We start from the raw sequence: 17,946 nt of genomic DNA, 5'->3' as shown, positions 1-17,946 counted from the left end.
ATACAATATAATACACTACAACACTCTATAACACAATATAATTCCTTATAACACCCTATAATGTGCAGCTTGGGTCTCCCAATTTGAGGAAGGACATCCTTGCTATTGAGGCACTGCAGCGTAGGTTCACGAGGTTAATCCCCGGGATGGCGGGACTGTCATATGAGGAAAGATTGGAAAGACTGGGCTTGTATTCACTGGAGTTTAGAAGGATGAGAGGGGATTTTATAGAAACATATAAGATCATAAAAGGACTGGACAAGCTAGATGCAGGAATGTTGTTCCCAATGTTGGGGGAGTCCAGAACCAGGGGCCACACAGTCTAACAATAAAGGGGAGGCCATTTAAAACTGAGATGAGAAAAAACTTTTTCACCCAGAGAGTTGTGAATTTGTGGAATTCTCTGCCACAGAGGGCAGTGGAGGCCAATTCACTGGATGAATTTAAAAAAAAAGTTAGATAGAGCTCTAGGGGCTAGTGGAATCAAGGGATATAGGGGAGAAGGCAGGCACGGGTTACTGATTGTGGATGATCAGCCATGATCACAATGAATGGTGGTGCTGGCTCGAAGGGCCAAATGGCCTCCTCCTGCACCTATTTTCTATGTTTCTATAACACTACAAAGTACACCACAACACCCGATGATACAACATAATACACTGCACTGGACGATAACACCCTATAATGCAATATAATACACATCACCCTATGATACAATATAATACCCTACAACACCCTATAACACACGATGGTACAAAATAATAAACCACAACACAAGGCTGTGAGGTGAGGGAAATTTGAGGCCAGAGTGGACAAAAGATGAACTAAGTTGGATATCTTCTTAGAACACAACAGTCTATATGGTCCCATGAGGCTTCTTGACATTTTTGTTGGTTAACAAGGCACATACACAGCCCAAAACCAATACTGCTCAATTCAGAATGGATTGTCTAGAGCCTCACCAATCTCAGTCTCGTCACTGCCTGCTTCTTTCCACTCCTTCATACAATCATCTCCCATCCCCGAGTCCCTTAGTTCCCTTTAACCCCCCCCCCCCCCCCCCCCCCACCCTCTCCCCTCCTCCCATTTCCCTTCCCTCCACACCCCTCCCTTCCGGCTGTGCATTTCACTCCTCTTCCCCCCCCCCCCCCCCGTTTCTGTCATCTACCAGAGAGCAGGGCTGAACTACTATCTACCACTTTGGTGAACTTCTGACCACCTTTGACCGGACTTCACTGCCTTTCCTTTGCACTAAACGTTATTCCCTTATCATCTATACACTGCAAATGGCTCAATTGGTATCATGTGTTGTCTTTCCGCTGACTGGTCAGCACGCAACAAAAGCTTTTCACTGTACCTCGGTACACGGGACAATAAACCGAACACCCTTTTGTCTCCTCTTCGCCTCCAGCAAACTCAATGCTGGCATTTATTTCGAGAGGGCTTGTATACAAAAACAGGGATGTAATGCTGGGGCTCTGTAAGGCGCTGGTCAGGCCACATTTGGAGAATTGTGAGCAATTTTGGGCACCATATCTGAGGGAGGATGTGCTGGCTCTGGAGAGGGTCCAGAGGAGGTTTACAAGAATGATCCCAGGAATGAATGGGTTAACATATGATCAGCGTTTGTCGGCACTGGGCCTGTACTCGCTGGAGTTTAGAAGAATGAGGGGGGACCTCGTTGAAACGTACAGAACAGTGAAAGGCCTGGATAGAGTGGATGTGGAGAGGATGTTTCCACTAGTGGGAGAGTCTAGGACCAGAGGTCACAGCCTCAGAATTAAAGGACGTTCCTTTAGGAAGGAGATGAGGAGGAATTTCTTTCGTCAGAGGGTGGTGAATCTGTGGAATTCATTGCCACAGACGGCTGTGGAGGCCAAGTCAGTGGATATTTTTAAGGCGGAGATAGACAGATTCTTGATTAGTACGGGGTGTCAGAGGTTATGGGGAGAAGGCAGGAGAATGGGGTTAGGAGGGAGAGATAGATCAGCCATGATTGAATGGTGGAGTAGACATGATGGGCCGAATGGCCTAATTCTACTCCTATCACTTATGACCCTAGTCACTTCCTCTGCCCTTCTTCCTCTGCCCCCTTCACCTGCATCCACCTATCGCTCGCCTGTCTGTGTCCTGTTCCCCCTCCCCCGACTCCATCAGTCTCAAGAAGGGTCCCGACCCAGAAAGAAGCCTTCCATTCACTCCACAGATGTTTGCATGTGGAACCAAGTGTTACTAAGAGTTGCAAATAGCCCAGAAGGGTTCAATGGTACGATCGCAAGATTGAACGATGTTAGTGGGAGTGACGCCTTCTATCGTGCACTGTTGTCATAGAGTGTTACAGTGTGGAAACAGGCCCTTCGGCCCAACTTGCCCATACTGGCCAACATGTCCCAGCTACACTAGTCCCACCTGCCTGCGCCTGATCCAGACTTTTTAGATTTTTTAGATTTTTTAGAGATACAGCGCGGAAACAGGCCCTTCGGCCCACCGAGTCCGCGCTGCCCAGCGATCCCCGCACGCTAACACTATCCTACACCCACTAGGGACAATTTTTACATTTGCCCAGCAAATTAACCTAAAAACCTGCACGTCTGTGGAGTGTGGGAGGAAACCGAAGATCTCGGAGAAAACCCACGCAGGTCACGGGGAGAACGTACAAACTCCGTACAGACGGCACCCGTAGTCAGGGTCGAACCTGAGCCTCCGGCGATGCATTCGCTGTAAGGCAGCAACTCTACCGCTGCGCCACCGTGCCACCACAAAATCCCTGATGTGACCCCAGATAGCGATGGTTTTACATTTTGATGCTTATTATTGCCTTGTGGTTTAACTTTCTCACGTGTACCGAGATACAGTGAGGGACTTTATTTGCATGCCATACAGTATGAGTACAATCAGGCCACACACAAGAACAACAGGCCATGCAAAGAGAAAAATGAGAGCCTGCAGAAAATAGTGTTGTGTGTTCTTGTGCCACAGTTACAGAGAAAGTACAGAGAAAGTGTGGCCAGCACGGTGGTGCAGCGGTAGAGTTGCTGCCTCACAGCGCCGGAGACCCGGGTTCCATCCTGACTACGGGTGCTGTCTGTACGGAGTTTGTACGTTCTCCCCATGACCGAGTGGGTTTCCTCCGGGTGCTCCGGTTTCCTCCCAAACCCATAGACGTGTGGATTTGTCGGTTAATTGCCCCTCATGTGAAGCGAGTGGGTGAAGAAGTGGGATAGCATGGAACGAGTGTGAAAGGGGGGTTTGCTGGTCGGCATGCACTCGTTGGGCCGAAGGGCCTGTTTCTTTCAATGTAGCTTCCAATGCAATCATTTGGCACTCCAGTTTTCTCCCACATCCCAACCGGCCGCTCCCTCTTCTCCCCTCTCCCATCAGGCAAGAGGTGCAGAAGTGTGAAAACCCACACCTCCAGATTCAGGGACAGTTTCTTCCCAGCTGTTATCAGGCAACTGAACCATCCCACCACCAACCAGAGAGCGGTCCCGATCTGCTATCTACCTTATTGGAGACCCTCGGACTATCTTTGATCGGACTTTACTTGCGCCAAATGTTATTCACTTTACCCAGTATCTGTACACGGTGGACGGCTCGATTGTAATCGTGTATTGTCTTTCCGCTGACTGGTTAGCACGCAACAAATGCTTTTCACTGTACCTCGGTACACGTGACAATAAACTAAACTGGGTTAATTGGCTTCTGTAAATAGCCCCTGATGTATAGCAGTGGATGAGGAAGTGGGAGAACATAGATCTAGTGTGTCAAGTCAAGTCAAATCAAGTCAATTTTATTTACATAGCACATTTAAAAACAACCCACGTTGACCAAAGTGCTGTACATCAGTTCAGGTACTAAGAGACGAACATACAATGGCACACAGACATAACAGCACATACATAAACAGTTCACAGTGCCCCCTCAGAGGGCCTCAAACGCTAGGGAGTAGAAATAGGTTTTGAGCTGGAATTTAGAAGGATGAGAGGGGATCTTATCGAAACATATAAGATTATTAAGGGGTTGGACACGTTAGAGGCAGGAAACATGTTCCCAATGTTGGGGGAGTCCAGAACCAGGGGCCACAGTTTAAGAATAAGGGGTAGGCCATTTAGAACGGAGATGAGGAAAAACTTTTTCAGTCAGAGAGTTGTGAATCTGTGGAATTTTCTTCCTCAGAAGGCATTGGAGGCCAATTCTCTGAATGCATTCAAGAGAGAGCTAGATAGAGCTCTTAAGGATAGCGGAGTCAGGGGGTATGGGGAAAGGGCAGGAACGGGGTACTGATTGAGAATGATCAGCCATGATCACATTGAATGGCGGTGCTGGCTCGAAGGGCTGAATGGCCTCCTCCTGCACCTATTGTCTATTGTCTATTGAGCCTGGACTTGAAGGAGTCGATGGAGAGGGCAGTTGTGATGGGGAGAGGGATGCTGTTCCACAGTCTAGGACGATGATCAATGGTTGGCGTGCATTCGGGAGAACGTCGTAATCCATACTGGGCCTCTGGTGCTGTGTGGTCGTGGCTCGACCAATTCAGGGACAGTTCCATCCCAGCTTGCTTGCTGCCTTTAATGAGCAAGTGTTACTAATTACACAGATGGCCAGGGCCGGTGGAACATGCTGTTTGAAGAGCAACGAGGCACAGACTAAAACCCACCTTTCAAAAGGGTAAACATTATAGACTGGGAGAGAAAGGGGGCAACTTGGGGGATTGGTCGCAAAGTTCAAAGACGTGCAATCAGCATGATGGGCCAAACGGCCTCAATCTGCGCAGCGTGCTTCTCGCTGGGTCTCGCGCCAGGCACAGACAAACTAATGAGTTACTTTCAGTTTTGGAGATACAATCGCGGGAACAGTCCCTTCGTCCCACCGAGTCCGTGCTGCCCAGCGAACACATTAGTTCAATCCCACACTTGTGGGACAACTTGCAGACACCAATTAACCTGCAGACCCACGTTTCTGTGAAATGTGGCAGGAAACCAGAGCACCCAAAGGAAACCTGATGGCCGCAGGGAGAAGGTACAAACTCCACACAGACAGCACCCGAGGTCAGGATCGAACCTGGGTCTCTGGCGCCGTGAGGCAGCAGCTCTACCCGCTGCGCCACCCTTAGTTCCAGAAAGATTACCCTTAGTGCCAGCCCTTAGTTCCAGAAAGATTGTTTGCAGGTGAAATCATCTGAGCATGTTTGGGTCACGCAGCATATCTGGAGAGACATGGACCGGTAATGTGTTGCTTGGCACCTTCATTCAGCCCGGCTGCCTGACCTGCTGAGTTACTCCAGCACTTTGTGTCTTTGCCAAACCAGCATCTGCAGTTCCTTGTGCCTACGTGAATGTGTTTAGGCAGGCACAAGGAACTGCAGATGCTGGTTTACAAACTCTCAGTCTGAAGAAGGGCCTCGACCCGAAACGTCACCCATTCCTTCTCTCCAGAGATGCTGTCTGTCCCGCTGAGTTACTCCAGACTTTTGTGTCCATCGTTAATATATACTAGACCAAGTGGACCCGTTGGGCCCATTCCTCATAGAGGGGGGACAGGGAAGGGGAGAGGGTATGATTGAGTGAGGCCTAGACCCAAAGCCTCTCTTGTATTGTAGCACCCTCAACCCCCCACTCAATCCCCCCCTCCTCCCCCTACTAACCCACTCCATCCCCCCTAGCCACCCCCACTTACCCCTCCCCTGCTCCCACCTGGGAACGCGGGGGAATGGAGTGGCTGAGTGTTAGACCAATGCAGTAGAGATTTGGGGGAGTTTCAAAGGGGGTTCAGGGGGGATGAATTGGGTGAATGGAGGGTGGAAGAGAGGGGGGGATAAGGGGCTGGGGGATGGAGTGGGTGAGAAGAGGATAAGGGGGTGGGTCGTGGGGGGGGATGATAAGTGGAGTTGAGGGGGTGTGGATGGGGTGGGTGAGTGGGGCTCGTAAAAAAAACCTGAAACCAATTTCAGTTAATGCAGGAAAGGTTTGGGGGAGTTTTAAGGGAAGGTGTTTGAGGTGGGAATGGAGTGCGTGAGTGAGGGGATGGGGTGGCTGAGTAAGGGGGGGGGTGTTAGACCAATGCAGTCGAGGTTTGGGGGAGTTTTAAAGGGGGTTCAGGGGGGATGAATTGGGCGAATGGGGGATGGAGGAGAGAGGATAAGGGGGCTGAGGGGAAGATAAGGGGGGGTGAGGTGGGTTGTATGATAAGTGGGGTTGAGGGGGTGTGGATGGAGTGGGTGAGGTGCGGCTCTTAAAAAAGCCTGAAGCCAATTTAAATTAATGCAGCCCAGGGTTGGGGGAGTTAAGGGGGATTGAGGGGGGAATGGAGTGCGTGAGCGGGGCTCTGAAACAAATTCTGGAGTTACTCCAGCATTTTGTGTCCATGGTTAATATGTATTACACTCATATCAAACCCACTGTGGAAGTGAGACTCCTATTTATGGAGGCAGGGCGGCACAGTGGGTGAACGAACACACTGTCCTTTCACTTCTGAGATCCGGTTTTGCAATATGGACAGGCCTCCGACTTCCACCCAGTGAAACGCGGGTTAATTGTGGGCTGCAATGTTGCAGGTCGCTCCAATGCATTTTCCACCGCATCCAAATCTAAACTTGCCTTGCACATGAAAATTGGTCAGAGTGCTACGTGGAGCAGATGCAGTAGGAATTAAGACCTAGACAAAAGGGCGGCACAGTGGCGCAGCGGTAGAGTTGCTGCCTCACAGCGCCAGAGACCCAGGTTCGATCCTGACTGCGGGTGCTGTCTGTACGGAGTTCGTACGTTCGCCAGCAATGGCTGCCTCGCCAACAGTCTGTCTGCCCCTTTAGACAACAGGCAATAGGTGCAGGAGGAGGCCATTCGGCCCTTCGAGCCACCACCGCCATTCAATGTGATCATGGCTGATCATTCTCAATCAGTACCCCGTACTTTGTTCTTTGTGTTTTAATAGTATGTGTTATATGTGTGTTTTTAGTGTTCTTTAGCTGGTTTTATGTGGGGGATGGGGGTGGTGTGTGTGGAGGAGATTGGGCGAATCTTTTTCTAATCTCTTACCTCGACGGAGATGCGATTTTTTTCCGTACCGTATCTCCGCCCGCACTGCGGCCTAACATCGAGGAGCTGGCGGCCTTTGCTGGAGACCGGCTTCGAGAGGTCCACCGCGGTCGCCTGCGGACTTACCATCGCGGAGCCCGCCGTCCCTTTGCCAGGGATCGACCTCGGAGCTCCAACCGCGGGTGCCTGCGGGACTTGAATATCGTGGAGCTCGCGGTCTCAGGTCAGAGACCGAGTTCGGGAGCTCCAGGCCGCAGGAGCTTTGACCGCCCCGATGCGGGGGCTTCGACCGCCCGATGGAACACGCTGGGTGGATGTTTATGTAACTTTTATGTCGTTGTGTGTCTTGTTGCTTTTTTTCGTATGGCTGTATGGTAATTCGCATATCACTGTACCTTAATTGGTACACGTGACAATAAAACACCTTTGAAGCCTTTGATCACGGGGTTTTCTCTGGGTGCTCCGGTTTCCTCCCACACTCCCAATGTGTGGGTTTGTAGGTGAATCGCCTTCGGTAACGATTGCAAATTGCCCCTAGTGCTAGTGTACGGGGATCGCTGGTCGGCACGGACTCGGTGGGCCGAAGGGCCTGTTTCCACCCTGTACCTCTCAACTAAACTATCTCCTTGTACAATATTTATACTGATCTTTCTGCTCAGTGGTAGTGGGAGGTCAAGTAAATATTCATGGGAATGCCAAGCAAACATAACGGCTGCCTTTGTAACGCTTCGAGCAAATCACTAAATTCCAAAGCAATTATCAAGCAGAGGTCAAGTAACTGAGATCTGCAAAATCTTCCTGCAAAGCAGAAAGTACCAGCCACATACACCGATCAGCCAAAACATTATGACCTGATGAGCCAAAACATTATGACCACCTGCCCAATATGCTGTTGGTCCTCCGTGTGCAGCCCCATACGCAGCAGGGTGCGATGCACTGTGTATTGTGACACATTCCTCCCGTGACCACCATTAACATTTTCTGTGACTTGTGCCACAGTCGACCTTCTGTCGGTTTGGACCAGACGGGATAGCCTTCGTTGCCCTCGTGCATCGATGAGCCTTGGGCGCCCAACACCCTGTCTGTCGCCGGTTTGTGGTTTGTCCCTCCTCGGACCACTGTCGGTAGGTACTCACCACTGCTGACCGGGAGCACCCCACAAGCCTTGCCGTTTCAGAGATGCTCTGACCCAGTCGTCTGGCCATAACAATTTGGCCCTTGTCAAAGGTAGACACAAAATGCTGGAGTAACTCAGCGGATCAGGCAGCTTCTCGGGAGAGAAGGGGTGGGTGACGTTTTGGGGTCGAGACCCTTCTTCAGACTGAAGCAGGCCCTTGTCAAAGTCGCTCAGGTCTTTACTCCTGCCCATTTCTCCAGCATCCAACACATCAACTTCAAGAACTGACTGTTCACTTGCTGCCTAATATATGCCACCCCTTGACAGGTGCCATTGTAACAAGATGATCAATGTTATTCACCTGGCCTGTCAGTGGTCATAATGTTTTGGCTGATCGGTGTATATTGAACCATCATGGAGAAGATAGACACACGTATTTCAAACGCATGCACAGCAACAAAAAACAAATCAGATCAATCTCACGTAGATAAGGCAAATCAATAAGTTAATGTTCAAACTCAAAGTGCGGTACTGACACAAAAGTGCGTTGTGGCTCAATATTGACTCTTGTTCACAAGGCACAGGAACAGAACTAGGCCATTCGGCCCATCAAGTCTACTCCGCCATTCAATCATGGCTGATCTGTCTCTCCCTCTCAACCCCATTCTCCTGCCTTCTCCCCATAACCCCCGACACCGATACTAATCAAGAATCTGTCAAACTCCGCCTTAAAAATACCCATGACTTGGCCTCCACAGCCCTCTATGGCAACGCGTTCCGCAGATTCACCACCCTCGGGCTAAAGAAATGTCTCCACATCTTCCGACAAGAACGTCCTTTAATTCTGAGGCTGTGCCCTCTGGTCCTAGACTCTCCCACTAGTGGAAACATCCTCTCCACATCCACTCTATCCAGGCCTTTCAATGACTCAACGATATGCGGTATTAATACGACTTAACGCTAAATAAAATTGGATTGGTTCAAGGCTGTGCAATAGTAAACATGCAATGCTGCGTGATATTGACTCAAACTCAATATTCAATGTGCAATCATTATTCAATGTACAAACTCAATAAGAGAGTTGATGACAACTATGCAGGGTGCTGACCTGAACAGATACAAGGTCATTTGGGCCTGGATTTAACACATTAGATCACTCACCTCAGCCTCAAGGCAGTCAAGGTCGACTTATCGATCCTGGAAAACAAAAAACAAAAATCATTAACAATCATTGGATCATAAACACTCATCCATCATGAAGGGGCTGCACTGTGGCGCAGCGGTATAGTTGCTGCTTTACAACGCCAGAGACCCGGGTTCGATCCCGACTATGGGTGACAATAGACAATAGACGATAGGTGCAGGAGTAGGCCATTCGGCCCTTCGAGCCAGCACCGCCATTCAATGTGATCATGGCTGATCATTCTCAATCAGTACCCCGGTCCTGCCTTCTCCCCATACCCCCTGACTCCACTATCCTTAAGAGCTCTATCCAGCTCTCTCTTGAATGCATTCAGAGAATTGGCCTCCACTGTGGCAGAGAATTCCACAGATTCACAACTCTCTGACTGAAAAGGTTGTTCCTCATCTCAGTTCTAAATGGCCTACCCCTTATTCTTAAACTGTGCTGTTTGTATGGAGTTTGTACGTTCTCTCGTGGGTTTCCTCTGGTTTCCTCCCACGCTACAAAGACGTACAGGTTCGTAGGTTAATTGGCTTGGTATAATTGTAAATTGTCCGTAGTGTGTGAGTGTGTTAGTGTGCGGGGATCGCTGGTCGGCGCGGACTCGGTGGGCCAAAAGTGTAGGGGAAAAACTGCAGATGCTGGTTTAAATCGAAGGTAGGCACAAAATGCTGGAGTAACTCAGCGGGTCAGGCAGCATCTCGGGAGAGAAGGAATGGGTGACGTTTGGGGTCGAGACCCTTCTTCAGACTGATGTTAGGGGAGGGGGCGGGACAAAGATAGAATGTAGTCGGAGACAGGAAGACCAGTGGAGAACTGGGAACGGGGCGGGGATGGAGAGAGAGGGAAAGCAGGGACTATGTGAAGTTAGAGACGTCACTGTTCATACCGCTGGGGTGTAAACTACCCGAGCGAAATACGAGGTGCTGTTCCTCCAATTTGCGCTGGGCCTCACTCTGACAATGGAGGAGGCCCAGGACAGAAAGGTCAGACTGGGAGTGGGAGGGGGAGTTGAAGTGCTGAGCCACCGGGAGATTTCCTTCTCTCCCGAGAAGCTGCCTGACCCGCTGAGTTACTCCAGCATTTTGTGCCTACCTTCGATTTAAACCAGCATCAGTGGGCCAAAGGGCCTGTTTCTCTAAACTAAACTAAAAACGAATAACCAGTAAAAAAAATCCTCTGATCAGACGTGGTCTCCCAGCTCGGAGTGCATGATTGTATACATTGGAACACTCTCTTCCCAGTCCCCCAACTGGATGTGCACCCATTGCTCTCCCCCCCCCCCCCCCCCCCCCCGCCTCCCCAATCCCTTTCCACCTATAATTCCTTCCTCTGACTTCACAATTTGTACTTCTTCTATTATATCTCCCAATTGAACCTTTTCATCTCCGGCCATCATCAAACCATTTGTCATTCAAACCCCCTCCCTCCTCACCGGGTATCCACCTATCACTTGTCAGATTTTGCCCTGCCCCCCCCACCTCTCTTCCAGCTTTCTCCGTCCCCAGCACAACTAGTCTGAAGAATGGCCCCGGCCTGAAACGTCATCTTCCCACGTTCTCCCAGGATGCTGCCTGTCCCGTTGAGTTACTCCAGCAAAAGACACAAAGTGCTGAATGAACGAATCAGTTTATTGGCCAAGTATGGGCACATACAAGGAACGTGCCTTGGTGCTCCGCTCGCAAGTAACGACATGAACGTACAGTGAACAATTAAGAATAAAGCATAAACCATTAAAACATTAACAATACAACATATCATGCGAGTGAAATAAACCAGAGCAAAAAGAGACTACAGACTTTTGGTTATTGAGTAGAGCTACTACTCACGGAGAAAAAACTCAATGGGTCAGGCAGCATCTCTGAAGAGTATGGAGAGGTGACGTTCTGGGTCAGGTCTCTTTGTGCCTTTTTTTCTAAGCCGGCATCTGCACTTCCCCATTCTGCTGCAGTTGTACAGGGCCTTGGTGAGACCGCACCTGGAGTATTGCGTACAGTTTTGGTCTCCTAATCCGAGGAAAGACATTCTTGCCATAGAGGGAGTACAGAGAAGGTTCACCAGATTGATTCCTGGGATGGCAGGACTTTCATATGAAGAAAGACTGGATAGACTGGCCTTGTACTCGCTGGAATTTAGAAGATTGAAGGGGGATCTTATAGAAATTTACAACTTAAAGGCTAGCTGCAGGAAGATTGTTCCCGATGTTGGGGAAGTCCAGAACAAGGGGTCACAGTTTAAGGATAAGGGGGAAGTCTTTTAGGACCGAGATGAGAAAGTTTTTTTTCACACAGAGAGTGGTGAATCTGTGGAATTCTCTGCCACAGAGGGTAGTTGAGGCCAGTTCATTGGCTATATTTAAGAGGGAGTTAGATGTGGCCCTTGTGGCTAAAGGGGTCAGGGGGTATGGAGAGAAGGCAGGTACGGGATACTGAGTTGGATGATCAGCCATGGTCATATTGAATGGCGGTGCAGGCTCGAAGGGCCGAATGGCCTTCTCCTGCACCCAGGGCCGTCTTTACAGCATTATGGGCCCCGGGCAAAGCAGTGTACTGGGGCCCCTAAGACAACTACTCACAGGAATAAAAATGTAAATGGTAAACTCTCCCCCACCCCCCTTTCCCTACCAGCCCCCCCCCCGTCGAGCCGGCGAAAAGCACTTACCGAAAAGCACTTAGCGATGGACTTAGGGAGCTACATTGTTGCGAAAAGCACTTACAGATCGCTGTGAGAAGCACTTAGGGATGGAAAAGCAAAGCACTTAGGGAGCTAATTGTTGCGAAACAGATCGCTGTGAGAAGCACTTAGGGATGGAAAATGTTGCGAAAAAAACACTTAGGGACCGAAAATGTTGCGAAAAAAGCACTTATTGAACCTACATTTTTAAAGTAGTATTTATTTATTGCAAGTCACTTAACATACACAGATCAGCATGGGGCCCCTATGCTCGTGGGGCCCCGGGCAAGTGCCCATCAGGCCCATGCGTTAAGACGGCCCTGCCTGCACCTATTTTCTATGTTTCTATTCATTTCAAGCCTGTGCGTAAAAGCAAGGTCTCCTGCAGTGATCACCCTCGACAACACTGCGCTCGTACGGGAAATACCACGCAATCTGTGTGTTTTACCCCGGCATTACTTGATGGAAAGATACAACAGGGAAACAGGCCCTTCATTCCACCGAGTCCATACTGGCCATCGATCTCCCGTTCCCACCAGTCGTGTACTCTTTACACACCAGGGGCAATTTGCAGAGGGGAGTTAACCTTCTAACATGCTCACCTTTGGCATTTGGGAGCACCCGAAGGAAACCCACACGGTCAAGGGGAGAGCGCGCAAACTCCACACAGACAGTACCCAAGGTCAGGATTGAGCCTGGGTCTCTGGTGCTGTGAGGCAGCAGCTCTACCAGCTGCACCACCTCTTTTAACGTATAAGCAACAAAGTTCCTTTAGCTGATAATTGGACGGTGGCACAGCGGTAGAGTTGCTGCCTTACAGCGCCAGAGACCCAGGTTCGATCCTGACTACCGGTGCTGTCTGTAAGGTGCTTGCACGTTCTCCCCGTGACCTAAATGGTTTTTTTTCCGTGTGCTCCGGTTTCCTCCCACATCCCAAAAATGTACAGGTTTGTCGGTTAATTGGCCCTCTGTAAATTGTCCCTGGTACATAGGACAGAACTTGGTGTACGGGTGATCGACGGCCAGTGTGGATGCAGTGGGCCGAAGGGCCTGTTTCCACGCTGCATCTCGAAATTGAAAACCGTGTCGCATAAATTCAAGCAACGAAACACATTCTCAGCGGGGAAAATCTTCACAATTGCTGTCAAGAATACATTTTATGAGAATTCTGTTGCTAGGCTGTTGTTAAGTAATATTCTTGTGGATTCTGCAAACGTACACCCGTTGCCATTGGCAGCCAGCAAAACATAAATATGGTCTATTATTCGAAGGCAGACACAAAATGTTGGGGTGGTCGATTATACAATTTATCCAAGTCATATTGTTTCTACAACACTTAAGCAGGAACAGCGAGCTTCAAATCAAATCCCATCCACTTATTTTATGCTTCTGAAGGCCACAGACATCAGCACATTGAAACACAACTCTTCAAATTATCATCAAAGGCATGCACTAGAAATGGGCGGCACGGTGGCGCAGTGGTAGAGTTGCTGCCTTACAGCGTTTGCAGCGCCGGAGACCCGGGTTCCATCCCGACTACGGGTGCTGCCTGTAACAGAGGTTTTTTGTTCTCCCCGTGACCTGCGTGGGTTTCCTCCCACACTCCAAATACGTACAGGTTTGTAGGTTAATTGGCTTGGTGTAAATGTACAAATTGTCCTTAGTGTGTGTAGGATAGTGTTAATATGCAGGGAACGCTGGTCGGCGCGGACCCGGTGGGCCGAAGGGCCTGTTTCCGTGTTGTAGCGCTAAACTAAATGAAAGAAGAGTTTGTTTATTTACTTTTTGTTCTATTTAGAGATACAGCGCGGAAACAGGCCCTTCGGCCCACCGAGTCCGCGCTGACCAACGATCCAGTTCAGTTTATTGTCACCTGTACCGAGGTACAATAAAAAGCTTTTGTTGCATGCTCTCCAGTCAGCGGAAAGACTCTACATGATTATAATCGGTCCATTTAGTGTATATGGTCCCCACATACTAACACCATCCTATACACACTAGAGGCAATTTACCTTTTATATCAAGCCAATTAACCTGTACAGAGTTTGTATATTCTCCTCGTGACCACGTGGGTTTCCTCCAGGTGCACTTATTTCTTCCCGTACTCCAAAGATGTTTTAGTTTCTGGTTTTAGAGATACAGTGCCGAAACAGGTCCTTTGATCCACTGAGTCCGCACCGACCAGCGATCCCCGCACATTAACACGCACTAGGGGCAATTTTTTTTTACACTTATAGGCCAATTAACCTACAAACCTGCACGTCTTTGGAGTGTGGGAGGAAACTGCAGATGTCGGAGAAAACCCACGCAGGTCACGGGGAGAACGTACAAACTCCGTACAGACAGCACCCGTAGTCACGGTCGAACAAGGGTCTCTGGCGCTGCAAGGCAGTAGCTTGCAAGGCAAGGCCGCCATGCCGCCCACATCACCAGGTCCTTTTCTCCAGAGATGCTGCCTGACCCGCTGAGTTACTCCAGCATTTTGTAACCATCTTTGGTATAAGCCAGCATCTGCAGTTCCTTCCTGCGCATGGAACTAGTGTGTGTGGGTGATTGACGATCAGCCAAGGCTCGGTGTGCCGAAGGGCCTATTTCCATGTTGTGTCTTTCAATCAAACAATGTTTGGGTAAAATATACAGATTACGTGGGGTTTCACTTCTGAATGCAGTGTGATCAGAACTTTCATCAATCAAATTTACATCAACACTTGTAGACTTAGCATTTAGTGCGAGGGCGGTGAATCTGTGGAATTCATTGCCACAGACGGCTCTGGAGGCCAAGTCAATGGATATTTTTAAGGCAGAGATAGATAGATTCTTGATTAGTACGGGTGTCAGGGGTTATGGGGAGAAGGCAGGAGAATGGGGTTGAGGGGGAAAGATAGATCAGGTATATATGAGGTTATGCACTTTGGCGGCAAGAACAGGAAAGCAGAGTATTACCTGAATGGTGGCCAATTAGGAAAAGGGGAGATGCAACGTGAACGCACCGAGTCTTTTACCCTGGGTAGGGCAATCGAGAACCAGAGGACATAGGATTCAAGGTTTCAAGGTCAGTTTATTGTCACGTGTACCAATTAAGGCACAGCGAGATTTGAGTTGCCATACACCCATACTAAGTGAAAAGCAACAAGACACACAGCCACATAAAAGTTAACATAAGCGTCCACCACAGTGGATTCCACATCCCTCACTGTGATGGAAGGCAATAAGGTCCAAACTTCTTCCTCTTTGTTCTTGAGGCAGTCAAACCATCTGCAGTCGGGGCGATCAAATTCGGGGCGATCACAGCCGATGATCGAAGCTCCCGAGTCCGCCTCTTCTTACCAGAGATCGCAGACTTCACGGTGTTAGTCCACAGGCCCCGCGCTCCAAAGACGTACAGGTTTGTAGGTTAATTGGCTTAGTGTATGTGTAAATAGTCCCTAGTGTGGAGGATAGTGTTAGTGTGCGGGGATCGCTGGTCGGTGCGGACTCGGTGGGCCAAAGGGCCTGTTTCCGCGCTGTATCTCTAAACTAAACTAAACTGAATCACCCGCCGTCCTCCTGTGCTCCAAGGAATAAAGTCCCAGCCTGCCCAACCTCTCCCTTTTGCTCAGGCCCTCGAGTCCTGGCTACATGTTGTTAATTTGTTTCCAGCCGAATTGGCACCTTTCCTAAAGCAAGGTGAGCAGAACAGTGCACAATACTCCCAGTGCGGGCTCACCAACGTCTTGTACAACTAGGGTTGCCGACTTCCTCACTCCCAAATACGGGACAAGGTGACGTCACCGCCCCGCGCGCCATGCCCCACGTGACCTCACCCAGCCAGTGGCCACGTGCTCCCGCTCCACCAATGTCGGCCACCATTGGTGGAGCGGGAGCACGTGGCCGCTGGCTGGGTGAGGTCACGTGGGGCGGGGGCGGTGACGTCACCCTTTGTCCCTTATTTGGGAGTGAGGAAGATGGCAACCCTACTAATACGGGACAAGGCCCATCGGCCCACCGAGTCCGCGCCGACCAGCGATCCCCGCAAACACTAACATTACCCTACACACACTAGGGACAATTTACATTTATACCAAGCCAATTAGCCTACAAACCTGCACGTCTTTGGAGTGTGGGAGGAAACTGATGATCTCGGAGAAAACCCACGCAGGTCACGGGGAGAACGTACAAACTCCGTACAGACAGCGCCCGTAGTCGGGATCGAACCCGGGTCTCGCGCTGTAAGGCAGCAATTCTACCTCTGCGCCACCGTGCCACCCCAAACCTGGCGACTCTTGTATGCAATCTCAGTGAACTATTTGGAGTCATAGAGTGATACAGCGTGGAAACAGGCCCTTCGGCCCAACTTGCCCACACTGGCCAACATGCTACACTAGTCCCACCTGCCAGCGCTTGGTCCATATCTCTCCAAACTTGTCCTATCCATGTACCTGACTGACTGTTTCTTAAATGTTGGGATAGTCCCAGCCTCAACTACCTCCTCTGGCAGCTTGGTCCATACACCCACCACCCTTTGAAAAAGTTACCCCTCAGATTCCTATTAAATCTTTTCCCCTTCACCTTAAACCCATGACTTCTAGTCCTTGATTCCCCTACTCTGGGCAAGAGACTCAATAGACAATGGACAATAGGTGCAGGAGTAGGCCATTCGGCCCTTCGAGCCAGCACCGCCATTCAATGTGATCATGGCTGATCATTCTCAATCAGTACCCCGTTCCTGCCTTCTCCCCATACCCCCTGACTCCGCTATCCTTAAGAGCTCTATCTAGCTCTCTTTTGACTGTGCATCTACCCCATCTATTCCTCTCATGGTTTTATACACCTCTATAAGATGAGGCCAGCCATGGTGGCACAGCGGTAGTTATTGCCTTACAGTGCTTGTGGCGCCAGAGACCCGGGTTCGATCCCGACTACGGGTGCTGTCTGTCTGGAGTCTGTATGTTTGTACGTGACCGCGAGGGTTTTCTCCAAGATCTTCGGTTTCCTCCCGCACTCCAAAGACGTACAGGAATGTGGGTTAATTGGCTTGGTGTATGTGTACATTGGCCCTAGTGTGTGCAGGTTAGTGTTAGCGTGCGGGGACCACTGGCCGGTGGGGACTCGATGGGCCTGTTTCCGCGCTGTACCTCTAAAACGAAAAACTAAAACCCCCTCTTGCGTCCTCTTGCGCTCCAAGGAAGAGAGTCCCGGCCTACTCAACCTCTCCCTGTAGCTCAGACCCTCTAGCCCTGGCAACATCCTCGTAAAAGCTCTGTGCACTCGTGGATTTCCCACTTACAAAGGAACTTTTTGGGAATCCTGCATCAGCACTTACTCCCAAGTGGAGCAAGTTAGTGAGGCCCGGAGCTTCCAAGTGGAGCAAGTTAGTGAGGCCCGGAGCTTCCAAGTGGAGCAAGTTAGTGAGGCCCGGAGCTTCCAAGTCCTCTTTGCGCCTCTGATTTCCTTTTACAGTCAAGCAGCAAGCTGAACAGTCCCAGCTAATTAATCTTCTGGCAGCAAACGACATTGACACAGCGGGAAATGGCTCCCGCAGCCTCATAAAAATGCAAATTGGATCATGGATCATCTCAATTTTCAGAACATGTTTAATCACTCCCTAATCTCCGTTTTATTTTCCGCGTCAAGTGTTATAGTGGGAGAAATGGGAATGGATGTTAATAATTTCTGTACCGACAAATTGAACACATAACTGGGCACGTCTGATTTATTTAATCAGAAGAGGCAGCTGGCACCATCCGAGAGGTTGACGATGCGGTAACTCTGCCTACATTGTCGGGAGGTCAGAGCCTGAGCTCTAAGGAGAGGTGGGGCAGGCCAGGGCTTCATTCCTCGGGGCGCAGGAGGCCGAGGGTTGTAGGGTGCGGAAACCTCACGCTGCCTCGGCAAGGCCAGCAGCATCATCAAGGACGAGTCTCACCCCGGCCACTCCCTCTTCTCCCCTCTCCCATCAG

At 49.9% G+C, this 17,946-nt stretch overlaps 1 protein-coding gene across 8 annotated transcripts in view; it reads right to left on the bottom strand.

Annotated features, from left to right (window-relative positions):
- LOC144606161 (rap1 GTPase-activating protein 2-like) overlaps positions 1-17,946 on the bottom strand; it is a 403,406-nt gene that overhangs the window by 253,320 nt on the left and 132,140 nt on the right. For all 8 annotated transcript variants that reach the window (XM_078421969.1, XM_078421972.1, XM_078421965.1 and 5 more), the window contains one exon: positions 9,313-9,348. In XM_078421969.1, the coding sequence (XP_078278095.1) occupies positions 9,313-9,348 (36 nt within the window). The remainder of the gene's footprint in view (positions 1-9,312; positions 9,349-17,946) is intronic.

Source organism: Rhinoraja longicauda, chromosome 26, assembly GCF_053455715.1.
Source record: "Rhinoraja longicauda isolate Sanriku21f chromosome 26, sRhiLon1.1, whole genome shotgun sequence".
NCBI classification, from domain to species: Eukaryota; Metazoa; Chordata; class Chondrichthyes; order Rajiformes; family Arhynchobatidae; genus Rhinoraja; species Rhinoraja longicauda.
Note: the sequence above shows the minus strand (reverse complement) of the source record. Positions and strands in the feature narration are given on the sequence as shown.